The sequence below is a fragment of the Bos grunniens genome, chromosome 16 (genome assembly GCF_055505025.1).
Source record: "Bos grunniens cultivar Pamir isolate PY7600 chromosome 16, Bosgru_T2T1.0, whole genome shotgun sequence".
Taxonomy (NCBI): domain Eukaryota; kingdom Metazoa; phylum Chordata; class Mammalia; order Artiodactyla; family Bovidae; genus Bos; species Bos grunniens.
This window is the reverse complement of record NC_141180.1, coordinates 27,362,811-27,376,041: the sequence shown is the minus strand read 5'-3', so window position 1 is coordinate 27,376,041 and position 13,231 is coordinate 27,362,811. Positions and strand designations below refer to the sequence as shown.

At 47.3% G+C, this 13,231-nt stretch overlaps 1 protein-coding gene across 2 annotated transcripts in view; it reads right to left on the bottom strand.

Moving 5' to 3' along the window:
• Window positions 1–10,680, bottom strand: part of KAZN (kazrin, periplakin interacting protein) — a 1,338,251-nt gene extending 1,327,571 nt beyond the window's left edge. Inside the window, exon 1 of one of the 2 annotated variants that reach the window (XM_086343801.1) lies at window positions 9,779–10,680. In XM_086343801.1, coding sequence (XP_086199927.1) covers window positions 9,779–9,869 — 91 coding nt within the window. In that variant the 5' untranslated portion in view covers window positions 9,870–10,680. The remainder of the gene's footprint in view (window positions 1–9,778) is intronic. The other variant, XM_086343804.1, reaches the window with a different exon arrangement.
• Between the last annotated feature and the right edge of the window lie 2,551 nt (window positions 10,681–13,231).

The window sequence follows — 13,231 nt, the reverse complement described above, 5'->3', positions numbered from 1 at the left end:
ATTTCCAAACGAAACATTTGCTTCTTCCACTGACTGTCTCTTAACTTTAAAAGGCTTCCTCCAAGATCAGATACTCCTTATTTCAACTAATATTTGAATTTTATTTATTCAGCTGCCCCTTATTAAGGCTGACCCTATACTTTATCATGTGAATGAGGACATGCTGGAGAATGAACGTAGACACTGTTGATAAATTATATCAGAAAGAGAGATAGGAACTGCCCCAGGTACATTGGGTTCAATGAGACCTTTCGTAAACAAACACGCTTTTGTGACGGTGGGTGGAAGTTCTCATAGACTGTTGATTCTTGACCTTAGGAGTCAAAGAAAGAGTCATTATTCTGTGTGTGTGTGTGTGTGTGCGTGTGTATGTGTTGTAACTGTAATGATTAGCCAAGGGGAGAAGTAGGAACTTTTTACAAGTCTGAAAGACATGATCGTAAGGAATGTTTTAATTTAATTATAAACTTTGTCTCAGTAACAGCAGATGTGCTCGTAAGAAACAGCAATACTGACAGTGCTATGAACTGTGTCCTCTCCAAATTCACCTGTCGATGATGGTGAGTCTTGGGGAGTGATGAGATCCTGGGGGTGGAGCCATTGTGAATGGATTAGCACCCTTCACTTTTCACTTTCATGCACCAGAGAAGGAAATGGCAACCCACTCCAGTGTTCTTGCCTGGAGAATCCCAGGAACAGGGGAGCCTGGTGGGCTGCCATCTCTAGGGTCGCACAGAGTCAGACACAACTGAAGTGACTTAGCAGCAGCAGCAAGAAGAGATAGGAGAGCCTGCTCTCTCTCTGCTCTCAACCATGTGAGGACACAGTGAGAAGACAGCTGTCTGCAAACCCAGAAGAGGACTCTCACCAGACATCAGACCTGCTGGCACCCTCATCTTTGACTCCTCAGTCCCCAGAACTGTAAGAAGAAAATGATTTTTGCTTAAGTCACCCAGTCTATGGCATTTTGTTACAACAACCTGAGCTAAGATAGACAGCAGATGTTTATACATAATGCATTCAGTGCCAGGCATGGTGATAAGCACATCATACATATGAACTCATTGTCAGGCCCCAGAATCCTATGAAGTAAACTATTATCTTCATTTTACAGATGAGGAAATCAGAGCACAGAGGGATTAAGGTACTTGCCAAAAGTCACACAGCTAGTGAACAGCAGAACTGAGTTTTGAACCCAAGCAATTGCAAAAAGCAAAGGAGAAAAGGAAAGATATAAACAGCTGAATGCAGAGTTCCAAAGAATAGCAAGAAGAGATAAGAAAGCCTTCTTTAGTGATCAATGCAAAGAAATAGAGGAAAACAACAGAATGGGAAAGACTAGAGATCTCTTCAAGAAAATTAGAGATACCAAGGGAACATTTCATGCAAAGATGGGCTCGATAAAGGACAGAAATGGTATGGACCTAACAGAAGCAGAAGATATTAAGAAGAGATGGCAAGAACACACAGAAGAACTGTACAAAAAAAGATCTTCATGACCCAGATAATCACGATGGTATGATCACTGACCTAGAGCCAGACATCCTGGAATGTGAAGTCAAGTGGGCCTTAGGAAGCATCATTACAAACAAAGCTAGTGGAGGTGATGGAATTCCAGTTGAGCTCTTTCAAATCCTGAAAGATGATGCTGTGAAAGTGCTACACTCAATATGCCAGCAAATTTGGAAAACTCAGAGTGGCCACAGGACTGGAAAAGGTCAGTTTTCATTCCAATCCCAAAGAAAGGCAATGCCAAAGAATGCTCAAACTACCGCACAATTGCACTCATCTCACAAGCTAGTAAAGTAATGCTCAAAATTCTCCAAGCCAGGCTTCAGCAATATGTGAACTGTGAACTTCCTGATGTTCAAGCTGGTTTTAGAAAAGGCAGAGGAATCAAAGATCAAATTGCCAACATCTGCTGGATCATGAAAAAAGCAACAGAGTTTCAGAAAAACATCTATTTCTGCTTTCTTGACTATGCCAAAGCCTTTGACTGTGTGGATCACAATAAACTGTGGAAAATTCTGAAAGAGCTGGGAATACCAGACCACCTGATCTGCTTCTTGAGAAATGTATATGTGAGTCAGGAAGCAACAGTTAGAACTGGACATGGAACAACAGACTGGTTCCAAATAGGAAAAGGAGTTCATCAAGGCTGTATATTGTCACCCTGTTTACTTTAACTTCTATGCAGAGTACATCATGAGAAACACTGGGCTGGAAGAAACTCAAGCTGGAATCAAGATTGCCGGGAGAAATAGCAATAACCTCAGATATGCAGATGACACCACCCTTATGGCAGAAAGTGAAGAGGAACTAAAAAGCCTCTTGATGAAAGTGAAAGTGAAGAGTGAAAAAGTTGGCTTAAAGCTCAACATTCAGAAAATGAAGATCATGGCATCCGGTCCCATCACTTCATGGGAAATAGATGGGGAAACAGTGGAAACAGTGTCAGACTTTATTTTTCTGGGCTCCAAAATCACTACAGATGGTGACTGCAGCCATGAAATTAAAAGACGCTTACTCCTTGGAAGGAAAGTTATGACCAACCTAGATGGCATATTGAAAAGCAGAGACATTACTTTGCCAACAAGGTTCGTCTAGTCAAGGCTATGGTTTTTCCTGTGGTCATGTATGGATGTGAGAGTTGGACTGTGAAGAAGTCTGAGTGCCAAAGAATTGATGCTTTTGAACTGTGGTGTTGGAGAAGACTCTTGAGAGTCCCTTGGACTGCAAGGAGATCCAACCAGTCCATTCTGAAGGAGATCAGCCCTGGGATTTCTTTGGAAGGAATGATGCTAAAGCTGAAACTCCAGTACTTTGGCCACCTCATGCAAAGAGTTGACTCATTGGAAAAGACTCTGATGCTGGGAGGGATTGGGGGCAAGAGGAGAAGGGGACACAGAGAATGAGATGGCTGGATGGCATCACTGACTCGATGGACATGAGTCTCAGTGAACTCTGGGAGTTGGGGATGGACAGGGAGGCCTGGCGTGCTGTGATTCATGGGGTCGCAAAGAGTCGGACACGACTGAGTGACTGATCTGATCTGATCTGAATTGAGATCTTACAACCATGTGTCCCTGCCTCTGATAAGTAAGTCTCTGAAGAAACAGACCAATTAGAAACCAAGCTCTGCTTCTGATATAACAATGGTGGGAAGACCATGCTGCTCAAAGGCTGGGGCTTTTATACAGGCTGCTTATTCCAAGCATGTAAGGACCAGCTCACCCCTGTTGCTTTCTTCTCAAACAAGCACCATTGGTGGGAACTCCTGAGGTCAAGGTATGATCCAGGGGTGTCACTGACAGTACTTGCACCCTATAGAGATCACCAGGATGCTGAGAAAACCCTATCTTTAAACTGAATATGGAAGGTTAGGCACAGAGGAGATGCTGGAGGAAGGCAGTGAGTGGCAGGTGCCACCTCTTTTGTGCGCCATGCCCAGCAATAAACTGCTTTCCCTTGAAGAGCCTGGAGTTGAAAGTATTCAACCTTTTTTTTTTCCCCCCTCTCTCTCTCTGGCTATCCCACAGTTTTGGTTGCTATCTCATGTTAGATCCCTCAGATTGAGTGGAGGATGCGAGTGTTTGGGGTACTTCTCTGCTGGGAGTTGCCATTAGGCACGTAATCTGTGGGGTTTGTTTGTTTGTTTGTTTGTTTTTCCTCCAGGTTACGTTGCCCTCCGAGATTCCAAGACTCTCCACAGACCCGCCGGTGAGAGGGTTTCCTGGTGTTTGGAAACTTCTCTTTTAAGACTCCCTTCCTGGGCTGGATCTCCATCCCTAACTCTCTTTTTATCTTTTATATTTTGTCCTACCTCCTTTCAAAGACAATGGGCTGCTTTTCTGGGTGCCTGATGTCCTCTGCCAGAGTTCAGAAGTTGTTCTGTGGAATTTTCTCAGGGTTCAAGTGTTCTTTTGATGAGTTTGTGGGGGAGAATGTGGTCTCCCCGTCCTATTCCTCTGCCATCTTAGGACCGCCCCCCCCCCCCGAAAGTATTCAGCTTGAGGGCTTCCTTGTCGGCTCTGTGGTAAAGAATCTGCCAACCAATGCAGAATACACGTCTCCGATCTCTAATCTGGGAAGATTCCACATGCCTCAGAGCAATTAAGCCTGTGTGCCACAACTACTGAGCCTGTGTTCCAGAGCCTGGGAGCTGCAAACACCAAAGCCCACATGCCCTACAGCCTGTACTCTGCAAGAAGAGAAGCCACCATAATAAGAAGCCCACACTGCAATTATAGAGTGGCTCCCACTGACTCCAACTAGACACGAGCAGCAGTGAAGACCCAGTACAGCCAAAAATAAACAAAATTATTATTTTTTTAAAGTATTCAACTCGATCAGCCCAAGAGACTATTGGGATAAACTGCTTTCCCCACCACCCTTGATTCCACAAGCTCACTTGAAAGAATCAGTCTTGAGAAGAAGAGTGACCATAACCATGGTTTTGCTTTGCCAGATTTCACAAGCACCATTCTATTGTGCTAACAGCGTCTCATGGGGATGACAGCCATCCTATAAAAGGATTTGACTTAACACAGACCTGTCAATGTCTTCCTGTTGAAAACACCATCTGAGGTCTGGAGGACTCCAAGGCAACCAAGATGACATTTCCTAACCTCAGAAAGCTGAGGGTCTAATGAAGAAGGCACTGAAGAACAGGAATCACAACACAACACGCTATGAATAGTAGTGTGAAAACACAGAAGACACAGGCCACTCCCACTTTAAGCTACAAACTCCTGGAAGATGGAGAGTATTTATCTTCGGTACCTCTGGTTACTGCAGACTCCACATTCATTCAGCAAACATTTTCTGGCACAGATGTTCAACAAGCATTTCTGGAGATAAATTCCTGGGGGAGCTAGGAAATTTGACAGAGTCTAGATAGAAGAACAGGAAAGAGTAGATACTTGGGATCCAGATGCCTTGAATTCGAATCCTGGATCAACCACTAAACTTCCTTTCCTTTATGGGCCTTAGCTTTCTCATCTATAAAATGGGGATGATTTCATTTGCCTTATGAGGATGTGACAAGGATGAAACTAGATATCACGTAAGCACTTAGCATAATGACAATCCCAGAATGAGCACCCAATAAGTATCTGCTATGATTATACTCAATTGCCAGTATACACTATGGTAATTCTTTGTTGCGAATGTCAAAACATACTATTCACACTGGAGAAACAGCCAGGCAGGTCCTAGATGACCACCCCTTGGGGATCTAAATGGAAACCTGAAAGCTGTGTTCCCATACCCATAGATGAAAAGATAGGAATCAAGACTCTCCTCTTGGCTCATGTTTATCTGTTTAATTTTTGCAAAACCACCAACATGTTCACCTCACAGCAGATGCCATAAATCTAGTTCTCTCCTCTCTTGGTTCCAACTATGGCAAGTGGCTTCCAAGTACATATAGGTTATATACCCAGATGGATTCCTATATTGTTCAAAAGGCAGGAAAGGTGGCTCAGCTGATAGCCTTCAGAAGGAGCAAGGCAGTAAAGTCAAAAGATGACCAGACCCTGGCTCCAGGTACCGACCTGACTTGTCAGACAGACAGACAGACATGACTTGCATTTATTTTGAGTTTCTGCATGGTAAGGAGCTAGGGGCTGATCCAGAACTGATGGTGCAAATAGGGAACCTTGTGAGTGACTTCTGAGCTGCAATTCAGAGGTATGCAGAACAGTAGCATCCAGGTAATCAGGTCTTGTCACTTTCTTGCCCTCTCCTCACATCCACCCTCCCACTTGAGCTGGGCCTGGATTCCTGCAGCGTCAGCAGGACATATTGGACAGAATGACTTTAATCCTTCTGGTCAAGCACAGTAACCCTGTGGAAATGCTTTCCACTCAAATGGGACAGGTAGGATTTCAACCAGGATGACACAGGGGCAGCTTAGCAAGTCCCAGCAAGATATAAAGCCCCAGAAGCCCTCACCTGCAAGCTAGAGTCCCCCAAACAACAGAATGTTAGGCTGAGGGATGAGTCAAGAGCCCTCAGCAGAGACAGGACCAAACACCAGGGTCAGAGTGGCACCTTGGTCAAACATTTTGGGGTCCAAGGATGTGCGTGCTTGTGCTTAGCCATGTCCAATACTTTGCAATCCATGGACTGTAGGCCTGGAGAAGGGCATAGCAACCCACTCCAGTATTCTTGCCTGGAGAATCCCATGGACAGAGGAGCCTGGCAGGCCATAGTACATAGGGTCACAAAGAGTCGGATTTGACTGGAGTGACTTAGCACACACATATGGACTGTAGTCCACCAGGCTCCTCTGTCATTTTCCTGACAAGAATAGTGGAGTGGGTCACCATTTCCTTCTCCAGGGATCTTCCCGACTCAGGGATCAAACCTGCAATTCTTGTGTCTCCTGCAACAGCAGGCAGATTCTTTACCACTTAGTCACCTGGGAAGGGGTCCAAAGAGGAGATAAAAAGGAGTTACTTAGCTACAGAGACCAGCAGTGTACCAGCTTGAGTCTATATAGTCCATCCCCCAAGACTGTCTCCCAACATTCTCAGTAAAATGCAAGAAATAGCTGGAAGCCAGAGTGATGCAGGATACTGTGAGGTCAGTTAGTGGGAATGTGGCCTCAGGCTCCCACCTGAAGAAGGCCAGGCAAGAAGACTGGAGAATGGTGGCCCCATCAGTCATTCTTGCCTGGTCAGATTAACATCTCACCTACCATTTTAGGGCCAAAGGAAAGGGGAAGAAATTTGAGTTGGGGGTTAGAAAGAGAAGAGAATGTCATAGTATGACCCATTCTGAAGTGGGGTGAGGGACCCTGGAGAGGGAAAAGGGTGAGCAACAGCATCAAAGACCATGAAAGATTCAAAATGCTACCCTCTCCTCCAAATCCTTCAGAAATACAGACATAGTTTTTTTGAAAAGACTCTTTGCAGAAGCCATGGGATTGCCTTTTTGGGGTACAGGCTTTGGGGTGGCCTAAGGTTTAAATCCCACCTTTGCCAACATCTAAACCACCCATTAAGTAGGAAATACGCATCTCCCCGCAAGGCGGCCATGAAGAGGAGGCAGGTGTGATCTTCCCTACTATGATCAGGTGCCATGGATCCGGACACACAGTGGGAACTCTGTCCTTCTCAGGACTTTCAGATCCACTCTAAATGCTTCCCAAAGCAACAAAGATGTGTGTATGGTGCAATGGCATAGGATATGAGAAAACCAAGACACCATGTAGCACAAAAGTGCCAGGAAGAAAGCACGTGTCTGAGCCAAATTCTCAGGTCTGAGCCCTTTCACATGACCTGGTTAAGATTTTTGAAAATTAAGAGAGTTTATGTAAAATATATAGGAATGTTTGTTCAGAAACAGAACCATTTAAAAGTCACAATCTACATAATTCTCTTTTCTTCAATATGCTTTTACATTTACCACTAACTAGATCATCATCTACTCACATAAAGGCTATAACTTACTCTTCAGACTCGGTGGTTCCTGGCATTGTGCAGAGGAAGCACACAGTAGGTACTCAGTGAATATGTGTGTCTCTCACTCGAGAACAGATGTGATGAACAAAGCCCCTGTGAGCCCCTGGAGTTATGGAAGCATTTTCACATTCATTTAAGATCTCATTTGTGATACCTACTGGACTACAAACACCTTGCTTGGAGACATCTCAGTGTTTGCTCTCAACCCCCTTCACCTAACTGAGTGAGGGCTTTTGACTTGGAGGTTAATTATTCCTCCTTGCCTGTCTTCAGGGAGAGAGCTCTCCCTTGAGACTGCTGGTCATTATTATTCCATGTTGCACTGCTCGCTTGACGTAAAGGATTTCTTTTAAGGAGACAGAGAATTCCATGACCTGATTTAGGCTTGGATGCCTCCAAAAGCTTAGAGGATAAAGCCACAGGGGACAGCGCTGAGGTCTTCTAGAAATCTATCATCTGCCTTCCCACAGTAACTCCAGAGAAGCAGAAAGGTGTGTGAAACTTCAGGAAAATCTCAAGTCCTCCTTCTTATGTATAACAGCAGGAAAGGCACTTAAGCTATTGCAGGTCAAATATTCCTCAAGTATATATAGAGTGGGAGACAAACCAGAATTAAGCTGCCATGGGGTGGGGGTGGTGATCAGCACTTTGATCTTCTATAATCATGGGCAGCTATGCTCTCAGCAAACAGATATGCCTTGACTAGGCCCTGGAAGGATGCCTGCCCAGAGCCCCCCATGCCTCCTGTCTGTGCTGTCACTTCAGTCGTGTCCAGCTCTTTCCAATCCTATGGACTGTAGCCCACCAGGCTCCTCTGTCATGGGATTCTCCAGGCAAGAATACTGAAGTGGGTTGCCATGCCTTATTCCGGGGGATCATCCTGACCCAGGGATTGAACCCAAGTCTCTTACATCTCCTGCATTGGCAGGTGGGTTCTTTACCACTAGCAAGTACCACCTGGGAAGCCCTCACACCTCCTAGAAACATTAAAAAACACTTGACACTAAAACTGTGCTGGCTAGGCACCAGGCTCCGTCCTAAGGCTTTCCATGTGTGTGTTAACATGTTGAATCTCTGCAATGACTCTATGAGGCAGTGCCTACTATCCCCACTTTATAGGCACAGAGAAGCTAAGTAACATGCCTGAGGTCACACAGCGTGTACCAGGTGAAGCTGGGACTCAAAGCCAGGCAGTCCACCCCAGAGCCCTCATTCACTTAGTCTATGAGCTTCCACCTTGTGCAAATACATCCCATCCTTGAACACTGTTCAAGTTCACTTTCTCCATTGCACTGGGCTCCTCTGAGTTCACAGAATCTGGAGGGACCAGGCAGCTCAAGTCCAGTTCTCTTGTTTTGCAGCTGGAGACAGATTCCCAAGGGAAGTGGGTAGGGGTAGGGTCTGTCATTTCCAAGGTTGTGCCACCACTGACACCGACTCAAGCCCCAGACTCCTAAATGCAGTGCTCTCCTCACCACCTTCCAGAGGTTCACAGCACAAATGCACAATTAACACTTTCATTTCCAGGAAACCACTGAGGAAACACATGGCTCTTTTCCCAATAGCAGGAATGAACTCTGAGAAAGCAGGCAGCCTATGTCCTATGACTCCAACATAATTGAAATCATGGATCAAGCACCAGCCTGTGGGTTCCACCACAGTGACGATTTGCACCAAGCTATTCCCCCGACTCCAGTTTTCTTTGTAGCCGACTGCCCGAACTGGCAAGATGGCTGGCACAGAGTAAGGCTGCAGCCCACACCAAGTTTTCCATTCTACAGGAAAGGTGAGGTTTCTATGGAAGAGCCAAGGCTAGAGAGGAATGCCCACAGTGGAGCCCAGGGCTGGGAGACACTGCTCGGGGCAGACCCTCTTAGGAGTACCTAAGTTACTCCAGTGGCGCTCGGAATGCCATGGCTTAACCACCACTCTTAGCAGCAGAGAGGTTTAGCAGCAAAGAGACAAGAGGACAAAAAGGCAACTATATTGTCTAGGACTGGCACCTGCCCCCAAATGTTACCACAGCCCCTGTGTCATCAGACCCTCCTGACGTACCCTCCCACATCCTCCAGGTAGCCACAAAGAAAAGAGGTGGTGAGATCAAAGGGTGCCTCACTTGCCCTGTCCAGGCAGCAATTCAGTCTCCCTGCACGTCCTAGAAACTTTAAAGTGGACGTGCCTGGCAAGCATGCCACTAGCTAGCTGAACCTCACATTCCAAATTACAGCACGACACAGATGAGACACACCTGGGCCTCCAGCCCTGGGGCCCCTGGAGAGCGCCCACTGCCCCCAGGACACGCTTCCTACCTGCTTCCATAAGTTGGCACTGCTGACCAAAGACGTGGGAGAAGGTGACCGGGCCGGCTGCGGAACTGGATGTCGCCAGCGTGGATTCCATGGCTCTCCGGGGGTCTTTCGTGTTGGTCCCCTGGCTGCGTCCAGACCCTTCAGAGCCGCTGAGCCGAGGATGACGTCACTGGCCCAGAACTGTAGGTCGGAGGCGACTTGTCACTTCCAAGAAAATGTCCCCGCCCCCAAAGTTTACAAGGTTCTTCCTCTCGCCGCCGAGTCCCTGCAGTTTTTCTCAAATACCGGTCAAGTGCAAAATGACACCCTCTGGGGCTCTGCAGAGCTTGTACAGCGAAAGGAGTTAGATGCTAAAGCAGAAGCTAAGTTTTCCCTCCGCAGAAGTTGCCTCCTCTGGGCCGGGGTCGGGGTGACTGAGTCACCTGGCAGAGGCCGGGTCCGGGGAGCCGCTCAGCCCCGGGGCCACCGGGGAGAGCTCGGCCCGGCCGCGTCCCAGCGCCGGCTGCTGCAGGAAACGCGCAGCCGGTTCCGCGGCGGCTCCTGCCAGGAGGGAGGGCGCGAGCGAGGCTGCCCCAGGCTCCCCGGGGACCCGGCCTCGCAGGCCCGCGGCTCCTGCGGCACGGGCCCTGGTCTCCGTCCTCCCGCAGCCCGAGCGCGGCTGTCCCGGGTCCGCGCGCCCCGGGGCGGGCGGCCAGATGCAGACGAGGAGCGCGCGGGAGGCGGGCGCAGCGCGGGCACTCTGCAGCTCTGGACCACCGACGTGCCCGCGGCTCATCCTTCACTCCAGACGGATGCTGTTCCCTTCCTCGTCCCCTTCCTCTCCGGGCTGTAGGGAGGGGAATGAGACGTGGTTAAGGAGCCTGGTCCCACCTACGGCAGCCGGCCTTCCCCCTGCCCAGCCCGCCACCCCCTTTCCATGTCCGTTACTTGGAGAGATTTGTGGATGCAGAGGGAAGTGCTAACTCAGCCCAGAGGCTCTCGGCCGCTGTAACCTCTTCGTGCCCACAGCCCAGGAAGAACCAGAACAAAACAGGAGAAGACAATGCCAGCAATAAAATCCAAAGATCAAGAAGAGAAGAGAGGGAAAATGCCATCCATCCCCCATGTCACTCCAGTGACACAGAAATGGTCCGGGTGCTTCATCTTTGCCAAACCAGGCCTATTTTGTGCAGAGGGCCACCAGTCCAGTCCCCTGCCCCGACCCCCAAGGGCAGTTTCTCTGTAAAGGGAGAAAGGCAGGGAGAAATAATTCTCCCATGGTTACAGCAGCTGTTTCTGAGGGTGCTGTGTCTTTATCCTGCTATCCCATCTGCTGATCACAAAGCTGCTAACTTGTGAGACGTAGCAACATCTCCAGCCAGCATTTTGGATACTTCCACTGGGGATCTGGCTGCAACCCTGGCAGCACCACTTCCGCCAGGAGAGAGAGAGAGAGTGACAGCGCAGCAACAACAGTCAAAACACCCATGTTTTTCACCAGGAGGACTTTGGTTCAAACGTTGCTTACTTTCTGTATCTCAAGAACAGAATAGCAAAGTTCCAAAGTTCCAGAAAGGCTCTCACACAGAAGCCTTTCCCATCAGAACCCTTTGTCACCAAAGAGGCACCGCTCCTTGATGCTGGAACATAACCTGGCATGGTTAAGGCAAGGCAGAAGAAGCTTTGAAATAAGGAGTAAAATGAAGCCTACTTCATGTTTATGGTTTACAGCAGCTTGAACCATTGAGGATCCCCTTTCTCATACAGAAGAGGTTCTTATCCAGGTCATGAAAGTATAAGACATCAGAGAACATTCTCTCTGACCACTCAGGTGTAAGACAACCAAGGACTAAGGTCAGGAGAAGACCAGATCACTTGATAACTGCAGAAACCACACACAGGATGTGAAATGGGTTGGCTTCCCAACTCTGGGTGGCTATGGAAGTTTCAATACATCTGAGCAATGGGCTACTATGCCACCACCAGAAAAAAAAAAAAAAAAAAAAAAAACTCCAAGCTGAATTTGGAATGGAGGGTGAATGCAGGGAGCACAGAGGATTTTTAGGGCAGTAAAAATTCTCTCATGATATCATAGTGATGGATACGTGTCATTGTGGTGGTGGTGTCGTTCAGTCGCTAGTGAAGCTCACTTAGTCATGTTCAACTCTTTGCAACCCCACGGACTAAACAGACCATGGAATTCTCCAGGCAAGATTACTGGAGTGGGTAGCCTTTCCCTTTTCCAGGGGATCCTCCCAACCCAGGGATTGAACCCAGGTCTCCCACATTGCAGGTAAATTCTTTACCAGCTGAGCCACAAGGGAAGCCCAAGAATAATGGAGTGGGTAGTCTATCCCTTCCTAGGGGATCTTCCCGACCCAGGAATTGAACCAGGGTCTCCTGCACGGAAGGTGGATTCTTTACCAACTGAGCTATGAGGGAAGCCAAGTGATATTCAGTCGCTAAGTGGTGTTGAACTCTTTGTGACCCCATACTGGAGTGGGTTGCCATTTCCTTCTCCAACTGATCTCCCTGGACCAGAGGTGGAACTCATGTCTCCTGCACTGGCAGGCAGATTTTTTACCACGGAACCACCAGGGAAGCCACACATGTCTTTATATATTTATTCAAACCCACAGAAGGTACAAGAGTGAACCCTAATGTAAACTATAAACTTTGGGTGCTGATGCTGTATCAGTGTAGGTGCATCAGCTGTAACAAATGTACCATTCTGGGGGGTGTTGATTATGTGGGGAGGCTGTGCATATGTGAAGGGAGGGGATATACGGGCAGTTTCTGTACCTTGTTCTTAAATTTGCTGTGAACCTAAAACTGTTCTTTAAAAATAATCTTTAAAGAAAATCCAAAGTAATCCTTTACATACTAATTCACCCTGCCGATGCCCTTTGTTTGGAAAACCATGCTTCTCCCTTCCCTTCTCTGTACTTCCCTTCTCACTGCTACAAGCTGTTTAATATACTAAATTCCACACATTTTCCTCTGTCTGCTCCCTTAGTACCAGGTACCTGAGTTGTCTCCTATGCCCTGTAAATGTGGCCAACACAGTAATGATGCCACCTAATGGTTAGTCATCAATACATCATCCAAATCAGAACACTTTGACAGTGCATGAATGGAACCACTATTAGTAATTATACCAGGATAAGGGGCATAAACTGGGAGGAATGGATCTGTGCAAGAAGTTCGCTGGTTTCATACCCAGGAATGGACTTACTCGAAGACACATACAAATTTAATTTCATTCAGTGCTGCCAAGTACAACTCCAGGATGGTTCTGCCGGTTCACCTGCTCACTGGGACCACACATGGGTTCCTACTTCCCCACATCTTTGCCCATAATTGTCATTGGCAAGTATTAGGAAGTTGGGTGATCAAATGGGTATAAAGTTACAGTTCATTGATTTGATTTGATTTCCTTACTTATTAGTAAACTGAGCACTTCATGGAAAGCTT